Source organism: Beta vulgaris, chromosome 7 (assembly GCF_026745355.1).
Source record: "Beta vulgaris subsp. vulgaris cultivar EL10 chromosome 7, EL10.2, whole genome shotgun sequence".
NCBI lineage: Eukaryota > Viridiplantae > Streptophyta > Magnoliopsida > Caryophyllales > Amaranthaceae > Beta > Beta vulgaris.
In genome coordinates, this window is record NC_079208.1 from 58,844,569 (window position 1) to 58,861,562 (window position 16,994).

Sequence of the window (16,994 nt, forward strand, 5' to 3'; positions counted from 1 at the left end):
GTATTTAATTCATGAGGTGATGAGTGCTTTAATTGGTTTATATTCTTCTTCAATTTATCAAGTTTAACTCTATGATTATGATTTATTATAGAATATATATACAATTATAGTTTTAAATTATCAAATTTTTGATTAACCTCCAATATAAGTACGTGTTTCTCACTTAAGATTGATATTTACATATTTGATTGTATTAATTGTGTATTTGTCATTTTGGAATTATTGATATTGTTTCATTTTTTATAATTTGTTAATTGTTAGTATTATTGGCAATTATTGGTGTAATGGTGTTAGTGTTGGACAGTTTTGGACAAAAAATGGATGGTTTGTTCATTAAATAATTAAAGATTTGTTTTTAAATGTCAGCATGGATGACATTAATTACAAAATTATATCAAAACCTAAAAACTCGTCGAGAACAATTGTAATAATACTATTTGATTGTAACGTATATGAATATTTATTACTTTTCAAATGAAACTTTTTCACAAGTCATTTTTTTATACGTTAGTCGTTATACTTGGTTGTAATATGGACGATCGTTTGATGAGTCTTGATATTATTCTATTTTAATATTTGTGACAATTATTTATAAGATCGGAGAATTAACTAATACTTCCTCCGTTTAGAAATAGTTGCACCATTTCTATTTTGTGCACTATTCACATCTTACACTTAGATTGTCTTTGGTGATTTATATTTTAGGAAAAACATAGTCATGTGGAGTCTTGTTAGATTTGTCTCGATGTAAATATTTTTAAAATAAACTTTTTATAATTTCTACTATTGATAATTAAAGATATTAATGGTTGAAATCATACACCGGCATGCGTGAAAGTTAGAAATGGTGCAACTATTTCTAAACGGGGAAGTAGTAGTTGTACTACTACTCAGTTACCTAATTGTGGGGGGCAAGAAACGTACAACTACTCAACTAGCTAGTGTCACATTCAAATTTTGCTTCCTTGATTTCATTGTGTTGCTCCTTCTAGTCTTATGTACAGCAATCGTGAATGACCACGACAAGTTAAGGCCCTTTATATATTATTTGCTACTAGTAATGTTTCAAAACTTAGATGTATTACAATATTGTATAAGTCAACATTTATTTTCCACATAAATCATAATTTAATAGAAGTATTAATGTATTATATATTCTCTTAAAATAAAACTTACCTTTGATGAAATTCTATCCTAAACAATATACATGACTTTTTTTTTAATATCCTAAAGACCTTCACCAAATGAATCAAGTAGTACAAAATTTGAATATTTGGTTGGAAGTAGACAGCTTTATTATTAATTTGTGCGTGTTTCTTCTTCTTTTATCCGTATGAGTCATGAAGGCAGTACAAAGTATAAAGAATGAGAAGGGAATTTGAGCATGTGACATATCGTTCACAACACCTCAATCTTAACTAATAGGTCAAAACATCCTTGATAATTTGTGCGTGCTTAATTTAGCCATACGAGAATTATCTTGGCAGCAAATTAACGTCTTGGTCAGGGCGTACGTAAGGGAGTATGGAGTAATTAATAAGATGATCAGCTTGAAATTGAAAACAAGGGGATTAGAACTTAGAATTAATATGTGGATAGAGGCAGAGTTGGTGAAATAGTCCTGGGTTATAGAGTTGTAGTGATGTAATCGTAAACAAGGGGATACGATATAGATAGGCATATAAAACAGGCTAATTCCTATAATCCTATTGGAAATCTGTCCAAAAAATTTATTACAAAAAATTGGTAATGGATTGTATCAGCACGTACGTGACACTCTTATCTTGATGATCATCACTTCCTAAACTTCATGCAATTATAAAGATATAAACGTTAATAATACTGTATATTGAATTCGCAACCTTAAATATGATGATGAAAGAGGCGTATCTACCGATCTAGTACAATTAGGCCTGTTCTCTTCGGCATAAAACAGCTGAACTAAACTGAAATGAATAGTGATGTGTGAGAGTAAAAGTATTGTCCAGAGCTGAACTGAATTGAACTGAAATAAGGTGGGGAGAACGGGCCCTCAGCTTACAAGGATACAATATTTCCAACTTAAAAAAAGCATTTGTGAAATGGCTCATGGAATACCGGTGGTGGACTAGAGAAGTAGACAACCTTTGTAGGGAGACTGTACTGCATTGCATTTTAATAGGAAGTTAGAGCATTAAATTATAATTAGAAGTTTCAAAAAAGTTTTTATCGTGATTATTAAGTTTGTTTAATTTGTAACTGAAAAAGGTTTAATATTTGATCGATAAATTGATCAATTAACAAATTAATATAGATAAGTTGGCATTAAATACATGTGTAGTTTTTTTTATATAAAAAAACTAGGATTAAGCTAAATTTTCACTAATATGAGTATATGACACTAGAAGCTAAGCTTGGATGAAGCTAAGGTTTATCATGGCTATAATTATTCAACATTTAAAAGGTACAAATATAATAATGTGCACACTTAAACTATGATGAAAAGGGTTGAGATGATAATTGTGTCATGTATAATAGCAAGAGGTCACGAGTTCAAATCTTGTTGCAAGCTAATTTTAATACATTCTCACGCACGCCTTTTAATATATTTGTGTAGATGAATATGATAGACTAATAGGTTAAAAAAAAAAGTAGGATGAAACCTAAACCTAAAACTAATTTTCGTAATTCTTTTTTTTTTTTTACAAAATTTAACACAAACTAGAGAAAGAAACTAAAAGAGATTACAAAAGAAATTCATAAATGAGCAATATGTATGATTAAATTAAGTATCATATGATGTTGTTCATGTGCTCTCCTTGAGAACTGTGCACCGTTATCAAATTTCACGTTAATATTTTAAATATGAGCATTGAGAAATTCAGAGATACAAAGATAGGTTGATATGTTAAATATATTTATATGAAAAATTAAAGTAATTGAAGGTTAAATATATAACCCACCATTTAAAATAACAAAAAAAGTTGACATGTTAAATATATACCTGGAAAATTATACACCACTATCCAGTTTGACTTAGATATCATGTTAAGATTTGTAATATAGGAGAACTCTCAATCTCCTCGTTAAACTTTAGAGGTATATATATAATATATATATAACTAACTTAATATCAGAGACCTTACTGAATTAGATATTCTAACAACTTTATAGATAGAAATATAATACAAGACTCGTACTAAATATATAATACTTCGATAGGCGAGCCTTGATCGACAGATCCAATAGAGTTAGCCTACATCGACCCACTAATCATATTCACCTCGACTTGGGTGATGGAACCACAAAGATAGGGAGATTTACCCATCTATACTTGTCCAAACTCGAACCCTCTCTAGTCTCCAAGTCTCAAACGTGGGGGATTAGAAAAAGAAAGCGCATGCGTCCAAACAAGTACGGTGGTGTACCATCAACTCATGATGGGTCAAAATCCAACAATGTTAAGTAAATCTAGGTAGCATCAACATATTATTAATTAACTAACTAAACGAAGGCCCACATCATACTAAAGCAATAAAGTGTGGAAAAAAGAAAAATACCGCCTTTTCCAGAAATGGCCCAAAATTAACTCACCAAACTTAGATAAATTCCGATTGTGATTTGTGAATCATTAGTTTCCACAACGAGATGGCAATTGTGTTGGACATCATCTCGTAAGATTAGTTTCTTTTGGTGTCGACTGTCGAGCAAAGGTGAGAGTGTCATGTTCCTTTGGATATAGCTCTTTATGTTCATATAAACTCTTTGTACTAAAAAAAACTTAGATATATACCTTCTCTATACTTTTAGTTGACTCATTTCTTTTAGACATATTTATACTTTAGATAGTCAAAGCCATGTACTTCATCTATCTCATATATGAACACCTTTTTTTTAGAGATGGTATTGTGTCAGACTCGTTTGAGAAACCATTTTAGTCGGACGAAACTACGCGCGTGTTAGTTAAAAGCAGCAAAACAATATCAAGACCAAATAAAAGAAAAACAACACAAGCTGAAAGAATAATAAGATTAACTGAAACAAAGTAAAATGAAACCTGAATGAAAAAAAAAAGCACTAACTGAAAGGAAAAAAGAACCAAATGAAATAAACAAGCAACAAACTGAAACATAAACAAACCAAACACCCACATAAACACACCAACTGAAAACAAATACATCATTTCCAAAAGAAATGTAGTAATATGTAAATACCAAAGAAGCTAGAAGCTAAATACTAAACAACTGAAACACATAAAAAAATCACATGAATCATTAAACAAACCAAATAAACAAATTAAGCAATTCAATAATAATTTGAAAGAATTTACACACCAACTGAAAGAATACAAGAAGCAACTGAAAGAATACAATAATCAACTGAAAACATCAAAAAATCAAAGAAAAACAAAATCAAAAATACCAAATGAAATGTAGACATGTCTAAATGAAAGAAAAACAACATCAAATGAAAGGAAAACATATGTGAATGATTCAAAACAACAATTAAAACACACAAAAAAAAAAATATGTAAATGAAACAAAAACAGCATCAACTGAAACAAAAACATTCTAAAAGGAAAGAAATACATATCTACATGAAACAACAAACAAATAAAATGAAAAACAACATAAACACTACGAAATGATAAAACAACAATACCAACTGAAAAAGCACTTAACTAAATGAAATCAATACAGCCTCTAAATGACAACATCCATCACAATCAAAGCAAAAAAATCAACAAATTGTAAACAGACAAAAAAAACAAAAAGCCCGCGCACATTAAAACGATCTGACCTAATAGTTTCACTTCTTTTTATATATTCCCAAATTACTTCAAACACTTTCATTTTTTGACATGGTTCTACTATTATTATATTATTTCTTTTATACTCATTTGGCCCCACATTCTACCTATATAAATAAAAGTTATCCAACTTTTTCCTCAGAAAAAAAAAATACTCCACCAACTCATATCACATCTACTTTTAAAAAATAAACTAACATTTTGATAACCACAATACAAATCATCACCTTAACCACTAATCTACTACAATTTCAATGATTAATATTTCAAAGTAAAACATAATAAAGTCTATAATTATATATAATTATAATAATTATAATAAAAACATAGACAAACTTTTCGATTTCTAACACTCTTATTAAGTAATAACATTATCTTTAATAACGTTCATTTTCCAATTTCGTATTAGACAAAATATCACGAAAAATTAATAAAATCAATTATGAAATTTATGTATGATAATATATTTCATAATTGTACTGACTCGGTCCCTAACCAATATACTACTCCCTCCGTCCCGATTTAGTTGCTACATTTTGACCGTAGGTATTATTCACGTCATAACTTTGACTATCTTTTACTCCATATACATAAGAAAAAAACATAGTCATGTTGGATCTTGTTTGATTCGTCCCAATTTGTATTTTCCAAATACATAATTTTTATAATTTTTCATATATGTAACTCAAAATATTGGTGTTTGAAGTTGCATCTCGTACACTGTGAAAAAGCAAATGTAGCGACTAAATTGGGACGGAAGGAGTAGTTAATTTAACTAAATAGAGTAAAGCATTTAACACTTGACCATAGCTAAGACTTCAGTGAGAGAAAAAGAGTGACAACTGACAAGTAAGAATCCCTCAATTTCTCTGTCTCACCGAGTGAGTGAATCAGCAAGTTAAATCGGCTGCCAAAAAAAAAAAACAATGCGGGAATCCGACGAAACTCGAATTTCCGATTCACCGGAAAAAATGTCGGCGCCGCCAAAACCAATTCAGGTGCTTAATGGCGAAACGCAGCGTTTTAATCCCCATGATATGCAAATAGTTCCAGTTGTTCGGAGTATCCCAGAATTTGAGCTTCCTGAAGATTGGGTTGTTGAAGTTCGCCCTCGTGGGCCCAATTCTTCTTTGAAGATATCTGATAAGGTTTATTTTCTTTTTAATTTTTACTTCATATACTCAATTTTTCTCACTTAGTTATAAATTCAAATGTAATTAGTGTTAAATTTTTGTTCTTGCTTTTAACTTTTATTGGCATTGCATTAGGAAAATGTTCATCATGTTTTTTGTTATCTGTTTGTGGTTAACTACTTACTTTAAGGGTTTTTGTTCAGTAATTTGTTCTATTTAATTGTTTGAATTGAGGAGGTTTAAGGTTTTATTTTACATTTTGGGAGCTTAATTTGAGAAAGTAACAAATAATCATAGTGAAGTGTGGATAGGGGAGCTATTGATTTGAGCATCGATTAAGGGTCTGTTTGATTCAACTTATTTTGTCTTTATCTTATCTTATTTGTCTGAAATAAGGGAAGATAAGTTGAACTATTATCTTATCTGAACTTATCTTATCTTATTTTTTTTTCTGAAAGAACTTAAAATAAGTTGAACAAAACTGAGCCTAAATGCCTTTTGCTACACGTTTAACGTGTGTGTGTCTGGTCCACGGGTCGTGGTCCATTGGCTAGACATGAGGTGATTCGTGTGACTGCGTGACGACACGTTCTAATCACATAGTAACAAGTCGGTCGGAGCAGTGTAGAGTCATGATTACGATGTGATTGGATGGTGTATCGCACGCAGTCAATGTGTATGGTTATAAATTGTATGACCATGATCCAATCACGTCGTAATCACGTTGGGGCTCCGCTCTACGCTGCTCTGATCGACTTGTTACTCTTTGCTAACTGTGTATAGTTGTTTGCATTGCTGAATGCCATGGAAAATTTTGATTGATTACTATAATGCACATGTTGAACCTACATTTGTTTTTTTCCCCTTCGTTTGACATGCATGTTGTGCGCGAATACGTTAGTCACAATTAAGGTTACCATTTGATATGGCAGGTGTTTGAGCTAGGGTAGGTTAAATTTCATGTATACTACAATCTTTATGACTTATTGTGAAGTCTTGTTGAATGTATAAAAAATTGTGCCTGATGATCTTCAGCATTCACTTGCCTTTTCAAAGTCAAAGTTTACACTTTGACTGTAAAGTGTAAAGTTTAAAGTTTAAGCTCTCTCTATATAAATATTATTATTTAGGATCTTATTAGATTCATTTTTGTTCAGAAAAATCTCAGCTTTTGATAACTTTTGTAATACGAAAATGAAGATGTTAATGGTCAGATGTGTATGTTGGAGATCATAAAAAAAGGCATTTGAAACAATTCATAAAAATGGAGGGAGTATCATTTAGTAGTTGTGTACTTTTTCTCATCAGACCTTGTATTGTTCCATTTTGAACAACTCTTAAACCTTTTCAACTCTAGCACTCTGTCCCAACTCCCAAGGAGACTTGATACTTTCCATATTGAAACAAGTATTGTCCTTTTAATCTGTACGTATGGCTTGCTGTCTGGTTGTAATGATCATCACTCTTATTGCTTAGCCCCAAATCTTATTGCCAGCATTGTTTGTTAGCTTGATTACTCCCCATCTTATTTTCCATCATCTAGTTTGACAAGTTTAAGCTAGCTAACACTTATGTCTCCAAGTCCAATCTTGGCATGAGTAATGAGGGTATAAACATGGTAGCTACACATAACCTTTTAAGCATTAGTAGTTAGAAGCAAAGAGTTCTTAGAGGCTAGAGCAGGCTGTTGCTACACCTTGGGACTTGTAATCGCAGCACTTTTAGTCGGTTGTCTTATTAGTTGATAAAACGAGAGACAATTCTATCAGCTGCCGATTATTGTGATTTTGTTATCTTTCATATCTCATGTGGATGACAGGAATTTGTCTCAAATCATGGGGAGTTAAGGATTTGCTTGTAAAATCATGTTATTGGATGTTGGTTGAACTTGCATAATGTAAACTGACTTTCACTTTATATATCATGTATGATAACTGAAAGTTCGCAAAATTATGATTTACGTGGAAGGGCATAGCTGTTAGCAATGTTCATTGCACTTGGATTTGCTACAGAACTCCAATGGTGGATCTTAGAAGCTCTCTTCTAAGTTCTAACTGCTGCCGAGTGAAAACAAAAGTATAATGTATTCCTCAACGATATAATTGTGTTTTGTAACATGACTATTTCAAGGAAAATAAAACTCTGAAGCACTGAAGTCATCTATCTACTGTCCTTGTAATCTACATGTATCCTTTACACTTCAGTTCACTTTATGCCACAAATGGTATTACATTATATGTCCTTTTTCTGTCAGGATTATATTCTTTGAGATAATGTTAACATTATCGTACTTTCATTCCTTGCTTACCAAGTCCATATCTTTTCCTTTTGGCTTTGAGCAGTTCTTGCCTTGAATGAAGAGGATCAATTCACCAGCACATACAAGGAACCATGTGGATTTTAATGCAATTAATGTCAGCTTAATTTTCTTTATTGAAAATGTCAATACACTGGGTGATAAGTTGGTTTTGATTATATTCACATTATTAGGGCTGTGCTCTTCTAACTATAGTGTCACCTATTTCAAGAAACATAAGTACATATAAGTTAAATTAATGATATTGCTAAAGAAAAGCTAAATTGAGGACTAATAAATGTAGATAAGCTAGGATTAGGGCCAATGAGTTGAGGTAAGGTAAGTTAGGGCCAGTAAGGGCAACCGAAGTTCAAGTTACAAATTCAGGGTCAATAAGTTAAATTCAGGGTCAATAAGTTCATACTAATCCAGATGAGGGAATTTATGTGAAGATAAAGCACTGTAAGTTTGCACACATATATTGAGTTGTACCTCGAAACTTGATGAACCATAATTAAAAAAAAAACCTTTGCTAATGTTGGCAAAAAGTTCAAAGAATCTGAAGCAGGACAGTATGTGTAGCTATATGGGTGAGTTTGACGAGCTTTTACAGTCTCTACAGATGCATATGATATCATCGATGTTTTTGCTGCATTATATTTCAAGTACAATTTTTTTATCAGTTTATATTATTTCTCCTTCAGCTTGTTACTAGCTGTTCGTTTATATCTATTCTGTCGTATTGAGTGCTTGCTTTCTTGCATTTTATTAACAAAGGAGATGTAATTATTACTTCATTTCAGTACTATTATGAGCCTGGAAGTGGACGTCAGTTCCGCTCTCTGATTTCTGTCAAAAGGTACTTATCCGGAGAAGAACATATCGAGATCCCCAGGAAAAAGCCAAGCAATAGTTTAGTGGTAAGTTATGTAGAAAATTTAAATAATTTATCTGTACTTCATTACTGTTTGCTAACTGTGAGTGCCACTGCTTTTCTTTTAGCCTTATCAGAACTCTGGTTCCTTCAGGAGAATCGCCTATGGGGGGAAGGTAAATAATGAATCTGGCTTTTATCTTCTTGGGCAAGAGTCTGAAAGTTTATTGCACTAGTCGCTTTTCAAACATGTAAAGCAAGAAATTCAGGGAACTCTGAGTTGTTAACATGAGAACCTCTTTTTATGATGTACTACTTTAAGATTTCAATCAATGTGTTTATCAGACTGTTCTTACTTGTATGTCATGACTAGTTCCCTTAAGTACTTCCTCGTGGAAGTATTTTTTTAACAATTTTTATTCTGAAAATACCGAGCTATTAGATATTTTTACACTTTTTGATAAATAAGATGCAATTGTGAAAGATTTGATCCTGCAAACTGCTTAACCATTCTCAGTTAACTTTACATATGACTCCAGATCTTGAGGCCAGATGAATTGGAGGAGGCACGCCAAGGAGACCTGGATGACATATATCCTGAAACTATACAACCTAAATCAGCTTCCATACTACCTGATGGCTGGATTGTGGAGGAAATTCCACGAAGATGTGGCTTTAGGAGTGACAGGGTATCTTCTTGACCCATCCATCCCTTGATTTTCATAAAGATGCTATTAATTTCTAGCTAAAACATCGGATATACCAGTTATCTGACTCCAAGTTTTTATCTTGACTACACGTTTAAGTTTGAATGGGATTCCCGGTATTTGATGGTTTTCATCTTCCTCACACGCACAAAACCCTCGATGCTTTTGAAAGTATTAGAATTTTGTGGGTTTGGTATGTTACTTGAATCAAGCAAGATTCTGTATTTACATGATTAATTTATTTTTATTTGCATGTGTTTCTTACCTGGCATTGCTTTTGGTTCATTTTGCCCATTGGCAAACTTGCTGATACAAACTGTTAGTATATATTGTAAGGCATTTATAACTTCTTGTTTCTGTGCATGGTTGTCTTACTTGAACTTGATATAGATGCACAAGGGGAGGAGACAAGTTACAACATTTAGAGGTCATGGATCAATTTCATGGCTGCTGGAACTGTATGCTTGATAGTCTGCACTCAACACATCTATTGAAAACATATGATGATAACCAACACTGTATTATGTTGAACTAGCTGAAATGAAATGCTACACTCATCTCAGCAGTATTAACTATTAATATGGTAGGAAAAGACAAGACATTGAGGGAGGACAAGATAGGAAGAGACTAGTTACAGCGTTAGTCGTTAAGAGGCTTTGGATTATTTCATGGCCAGTAGAGTTGTATGCTTTAGTGTATACACTTAGTCAAACTCGTATGATGATGCTAAGCCACGCTGTGGTATAAATATAAGCTAGTCTCTGTGGTTTAATTTCGGAAGCAGAAAAAAAACATAATTTCACTGGGCAGAGGGAGTGTATGGCTAACTTATCATCCTTGACATGTATACCACAATTTCTGAAGAGCAAGGCTAAGTGGTTAGCCTACTAAAGTGTCTGTTAACAATCTTTACATGGGTGTAGAGGGTAACTTCAGTTGCTCTGGGACCGAATACCCCTTATCTCTTATTTACTTCACTGTAATTTAGCCAACAAGAGTTGTTCTTTCTAGCATAATATCATGGGATCGACTAAACAATAACAAGAGTATTTCAGTTCAAATATCTTAAAGCAAATAAAGCGTACCTTTATGATTGTTTGTTTAGTACTTTAGTTTTCCAACTAGTGTGTGGTTTCGGTGCTTGTTTTCTCAAGCAATGTGTTGGTGAGGTGAGATACTAGTATTATCAAATATAACTAACGCGATGTGTGTCCTCTATACGTGCTACTCAATTTCCTTTTGAAGTTCTTATCATGCACTCATGATAGTGGGGTAAAATATCCTTCATTCGAACAGGAGAGATGACATATTTCTCTTGCAGTATTATATTGAGCCAGGAACAGGTCAGAGATTTCGATCAGTACCAGAAGTTCAGAGATATCTGGCATCACCAAAATATAGTTCAAAAGGCAGGGCATTAACTTTGAAAAATCATTCAACAGTGAGTAATACAATTGAATGGTTCTTGCTATATGTTTCAGCTGTCTTGTCCACCAAAATTTTCCAGTATTGAGAAGATTCCATATTTACAGGCTCCGCGAAGTCCAGCTCCGCGGAAGAAGAACACTTCACTTAAGATGTTCAAGACCTCGATTATTGACCTCACAAATCCCCCAGAAAAAATAAATTGGGTATTTAGTGGCGATGAGAGAGAGGACTGGAGCCCTCTTGTAGAAGAATGCATGCTTCCAGATTATGTAAAGGAACAATGGGCAGAAACTTTCTTGCTTGGTATGAATGGATGGAAGCACAAAGTCCCACAGGTATTTCCATCATATATCACGACTTCCGATAATATATACTACTATGATTATAATATGCCAAATCTCTATAATAGGTCACTTTCTTAATGTAGTAAGTTAAAATCTGAACTTGTATTATCTCTAATGATGCTATTAAAACTTAGAATACTACTAAACTATGGAAGAGATGTACAAATTGAAATAGTGAGGGATGGTAGGTTTTCCTTATATACTCATATTGTTTGAAAATGACTCTTATCTTTTACTTTATTATCTTTGAAAAAATTAGGGAGGTGGGAGTATTCTTAATCAATGTTAATTTTCGGTGTTTTGCAGTTGACGATGGGTGAGATTAATCGCACAACAAATGCATAGAATGGAGATCAGTTTTCCCCGACTTTGTAAATTGTCTCAATGTTTGTCTACCATGAACTATGAACTGATCCTGTACAGTCTTAGATTTGTTAGAGGATTGGAATGCTAAATCAGAATGCTTTACCTTAGCCGGTCCCTGTCTTTCATATAATCGCCTTGCAGGCGACTTCAAGTTTGTGACACAGAATGCTTTGCCTTAGCTGGTCCCTGTCTTTCGTATAATCGCCTTGCAGGCGACTTCAAGTTTGTGACCCAGGAAGCTTCCCCTCCCCCAAAAAGGGTACCAAATATAAGGGGTAGTTCGGTTTTATGACAGACACCAGATTGAAGCCTTGGTTAAATGTTACTATATTGATGTTAAATGGGGAAAATATAGATCAGTAGTAACTTTGCAAATAGACATGATAGATTTAGTAACATGCAAAGGATTTCATAACCCAAAAAACCAAAGGAGAAAGTGATGGAATGATGGTTATATAAAAACAAAGGATTGACTTCCAGAAATTGCAATATGGCTATTTACGGAGCAAAACATAAATGGGGAATCAATTTCAGAATTTCAGCTTCTATCACCATCTTTTCTCTTGTCTCCACATTATATGTTCTATATGAATAGCCTTTTCTCATTGCCATATACTGTTCTTGTGTAAGCGAAACAGACATCAAATTAAGCGCGATTACAAGCAAATACTACTGTAAATTTGTCTCTCACATTTAAACATCAAAATTGTTCAAAGAAGCCAATGTAGATTAGCCATTATGGAAGAAACTCATATGGGATTCTTCCTGGCGTGGCGCACGATGGCCCCAGTTATCAGTCTGCAACAATCTAGCATCCAAGAGTCTTATTTACAATCTGGAATAGAATGTTGAAAAAACAGTATAAAAACTATTCTACAGAAACTAAACTGCAATGTAGTAAAACAAGCTATTAGATTTCAGTTGGTTTATTGCGGCAATCTTCCAGACAAGTAGAGAGACAGTTTCTCTCTTATGTCAGAAGCAGTCAAGTCGACAGATTCACAAGTTTGTGTTCGATAGTTCTCATCATGGCTGTGCGATAATGGGACCTCATCCTGCACATCATCTTCCATGTCAATAGCAATGTTGTGAAGAAGACAACAAACAAGTATGATTCGTGGTAACCTATGCTTATCAGGTCTCCACATAGTTCCATGTATAATCCTCCACATCTCCTTCAATCTAGCCAATGCCCTCCGTGCTACCAATCGTGTTGCAAAATGTCTCTTATTGAAGTCGGTCTGAATCTCTGAAAGACCTTTGCCTTTGTAAGGTGTGACTAACCACGGTAGCAAAGGAAAACCTGAGTCTCCGACTATGTATTCCCTGATTTCCGATCCTTCAGAAAGAAATACAGGTTTACCATTTAACCTGTTCCCTTTCTCACATACTTTAAAGAAATTTGAAGTTTTAAGCACTAGGGAATCACTCAATTTCCCAGGCCAGCCCGTGACTATATCTCGAAGTCTCATATCGGGATCCACGATTGCCTGCAACAGCATGCTGTGGTTCTTCTCGTGATCAAACCATACTTTGTTAGCAGGATCTGCCAAAGGCAAACACATTGTGATATGGGTAGTATCAATCGCTCCACAGCAGTTCGGGAATCCTCGGATTTTCTCAAACTTTGTCTTTATTTTTGTCATTTCTTCATCAGAGGAAGGCCACCGAAGGTGGTGAAGTCCTCTCTTCTCCATAGACTCCACAAAACGCCAGGTAACCTGTGAGACTGTTGAGTGATGCAAACCCAATTCTCAACTGATATAAGGGACTCTCCAGAGCTAAGTCTTCTGAGACCAACTGCTACTTGGTCATCTAAAGACAAAGGCTTGCCATTTGAGAAGGAAAAGTGGCCTAGTTTAACTGACATATCTTCCTTTACAAGTGAGCATATATAGTTGAATGTTTTCCTTGAAATCTTAAAGACCAACTCAAACTTATCCAATCCTTTTGAAGGAGAAAGAAGACCTGTAGACGAGTACCGATATTATCAGCACATAAATAGTATATGGTTAAGGCCTCAAGAATCATCTTTCATCTGACGCATTGTTAATAACCACAAGAAGTCCTTGCACCAGTAAAATGTCGGCTAACAACCCGATATCACCCCACATTGTTTAGTACTGTCAACTTTGTGGTGTCAGAAAGGTTTTTATTGAGGGAGATTTTGTTTTGTTTTCTAACAGAATAAAGTTTCTTGTAATTCATCTTTTTGGATGATCTATAAATATTTCCATCACCAGTTTATCGACATAACAATTCTATGCATTCTGCACAAGTTCCTCACTCTAAGTTTGTCATCATGCCTTGATTACTTTCTTTGTTTCTTATACAGAGTAATCACAACAATAATTATAGACTTGCAGCTTGCAGTTCTTAGCTACGAGGACAGCAAAAGCTCATAAATTCTGCACTATCATATAAGATTGCAGTGACATTTTTTATCAAGTGAATATTACAATATCTCATATACAGAACCCGAAAATTACTAATCTCGAGATGCAAACTCAGATTTTTTTTTTAAAAAGCAATTGAACCCGTTCTAGTCTTTCCTAAGACTCAGCAGGTAGCATCACAAATTTATGCTTAACAAAAGGTCAGAAGAGGACATCCAGAGCAAGAGTTAAAGCAGAAAACATGAGTCTAACATACACCAGGTAAAATCAGAAAATGTCGAGTATTTCCTTAAACTATTTTGACATGGTGCAACTGAAAAAAATCCTTAAAAGGCAGTTGAAGCTGCTATTTAGAAAAACAGTAGGGAAATGTTTCTCTTCAGGCAATTCAAAAAGTATATAGATCTCTCCGAGCTAAAAGCCAGATTCTCGTCTTTGACTGGCAAATATTTGATTTTCTTATTGCTGCATTATAATCACATATGGCAAGGTCTACAGTCCAATGACATCTCCCTACAGAAATATATATTTGGATGAAAATCAATTCAGCAACTGTCTTTTTATTACATTCACCAACTCATTATTATGTCAATTTAATGCAATTACATCTTTTCAAAAATTAGCAAGACAACCAAATAGTCAGCTATCGCGCAAACCCTTAATCAAGAAAATCTAGTTTCTGAAGTTCTGAGAGATTAATCTAGATCTAACAGCAAAGGAATCTATGTTGCTTGAAAAGCAAGCATGACAAAGAAATTCCATAGTTTCACATGGAAGACCATTCCTTAGAGTCCTAGTGCTCAAACCAAACTCAAACATAGCTAACGAGTAATAATCCCCACAAGGAGCATCAGCTAGATAGACGCTTTAACAACATACAATGTATTGGAATCTCCCAAGATATAGCAGCCAAGGTTTACATTACACTACATTTCAGCTAGCCTAGTGTGATCCTCATGAAACCGTTGGGAGATCAACTGTAAGGAAGTTTATGGTCCACTGGATATCAGCCGTCTAATGTATGATCTACAAATATTGTAAGGAGGTTTGCAGTCCAAGATCCAGCTTATCTCAAACTTGTAAAGCGAGTTTATAATTGAGCATATACAACCAAGAGTAACACTGTCTTAAGCTCATCTCTTCTAAAATAGCAAACTACGAATTCCAATATGAGGCGTTGATCATGAACTGAAATGGACAGCTCTCAAGCTACTGACACCAGTCAACTTGCACCAATATCAAGCAGGGACCCTATAATACGGCGTTTTAGAGGAACCACAGACTGAAAAAAATCAAATGACTAGTACCGTGCAGATCTGAAATAACCCTTAGTAATTTACAATCTTACATGCACAAGGGCTCAAAAATAATTCACATCCATAGATTTTCCAGAGCAAAATTCCCACTACTTCAACATTGCTAATACACTAACATCGACTTCAACATAACCAATGCCTCTAAACACACTCCCCCTTAGGTGGGATTCGAGAGCTCATATCTAAGCAGCCATACTCCCGTGACAAGAAAGATGCTATTTTCAGTATAACCTTCAATCATATATACAACTACCAATTATCCAAATACACTCATCTGCCTAAACTCCTTAGGGTAAGAGGAACATCGGTGTAACTGGGATCTCAATGACCTTCTACGAGTAACGAAACGACACTACCTCCCTAGCATGTTTCAGCATCAAAAGGCAAATTCACAATAAACTATTATCCTCATATTTAAACTTATCACTAAAACTTAAAACAAAAGAACTAAGAGATAAGGTGAATGATTTATTTTAGCTACATGAAAGATAATGCTATGGATCCATCTTAAGCAATATCCAAATACATTAACAATCCAAAGCAACAAACACCACCCATTAACAAGCAGAGCAAAATTTCTCAATCTTAATACATCACCAACATTAAATTCAACACATAAACATGAATTTTATTATGAACAAACAAAAACCCAGATGCATATCATCCCAAACAATGAACATAAACAGTAATTCATAAGAAAAAACTCATATTATCCAGTTACGAAAACATGTTATGATTAATAGTATAAACAAAAAATTTGACCAAGAAACTTACCATTAATTCCCTTAGAAAACTCAACCCACCAATCTCCAGACTCTTCATTCTCTGAAAAATCTCTCTTTCTTTTCTTCTTTGACCCTCTTACTGGCCCCATCAATCAATTGATTTTGTGACCCAAACACAAAAGATTGCTGAATCAACCAAAAAAACATACAAGAAAACAATTAAAAAACAAGCATTTCATAACATATTAATAGGTATAAACTATGTAAAAGCAGAAAAAAGGTAAGTAAAACAAGATCATAAGCAAAGAAATTTGAATTAAAAATGGTGGGTTTTATGAAGCAAACCATGCACAAAATCGTAAGGAAAAAAGGGTTGAGATGGGTTAGTTGTTGTTGTGTACGAGTAAATATATACAACTCCTAAGAATGCAAAAATCACTCTTTAATGTAAACTCAAACACAGAAAAAATGGGGTTTTTTTAGGACAATGTAGCAAAACAAGTGAGATATGAAATAGCCTCATAAAAATTAAAACTTTTGCTTACAACATACAGTGAGTTTTCTCTCTCTACAAGTTAATGGATTATATGGAGGAAGAAGTTAGAAAAAGAGGTTGTAGT

General features: G+C 33.8%; 2 protein-coding genes across 3 annotated transcripts; one reads left to right on the plus strand and one right to left on the minus strand.

Annotated features, from left to right (window-relative positions):
- Positions 1-5,589: 5,589 nt before the first annotated feature.
- On the plus strand, positions 5,590-12,115 carry LOC104900168 (methyl-CpG-binding domain-containing protein 7). 2 transcript variants are annotated; one of them, XM_010687528.3, is made up of 7 exons: positions 5,591-5,937; positions 9,022-9,138; positions 9,221-9,268; positions 9,632-9,781; positions 11,121-11,240; positions 11,332-11,562; positions 11,878-12,115. In XM_010687528.3, the coding sequence occupies exons 1-7, from the start codon at positions 5,716-5,718 to the stop codon at positions 11,914-11,916; spliced, it is 927 nt and encodes a 308-aa protein (XP_010685830.1). In that variant the 5' UTR covers positions 5,591-5,715; the 3' UTR covers positions 11,917-12,115. The 2 variants fall into 2 exon arrangements, with proteins under 2 accessions (XP_048504132.1, XP_010685830.1); XM_048648175.1 differs by lacking the exon at positions 9,221-9,268 and having other exon boundaries at positions 5,590-5,937.
- Positions 12,116-12,604: 489 nt separating this feature from the next.
- LOC104900169 (protein ALP1-like) lies at positions 12,605-16,920 on the minus strand. The gene is given in 4 exon segments (XM_010687529.4): positions 12,605-13,693; positions 13,696-13,905; positions 16,424-16,560; positions 16,720-16,920. Coding segments are annotated over 3 exon segments (1,140 nt in total). The 5' UTR covers positions 16,524-16,560; positions 16,720-16,920; the 3' UTR covers positions 12,605-12,863.
- Between the last annotated feature and the right edge of the window lie 74 nt (positions 16,921-16,994).

Coding starts and splice junctions, on each gene's coding strand:
- LOC104900168 (XM_010687528.3), top strand. CDS start 5,716: ATGCGGGAATCCGACGAAACTCGAATTTCCGATTCACCGGAAAAAATG. Junction 9,139..9,220: donor AGCCAAGCAATAGTTTAGTG/GTAAGTTATGTA, acceptor CTTTTCTTTTAG/CCTTATCAGAACTCTGGTTC. Junction 9,269..9,631: donor GAATCGCCTATGGGGGGAAG/GTAAATAATGAA, acceptor ATATGACTCCAG/ATCTTGAGGCCAGATGAATT.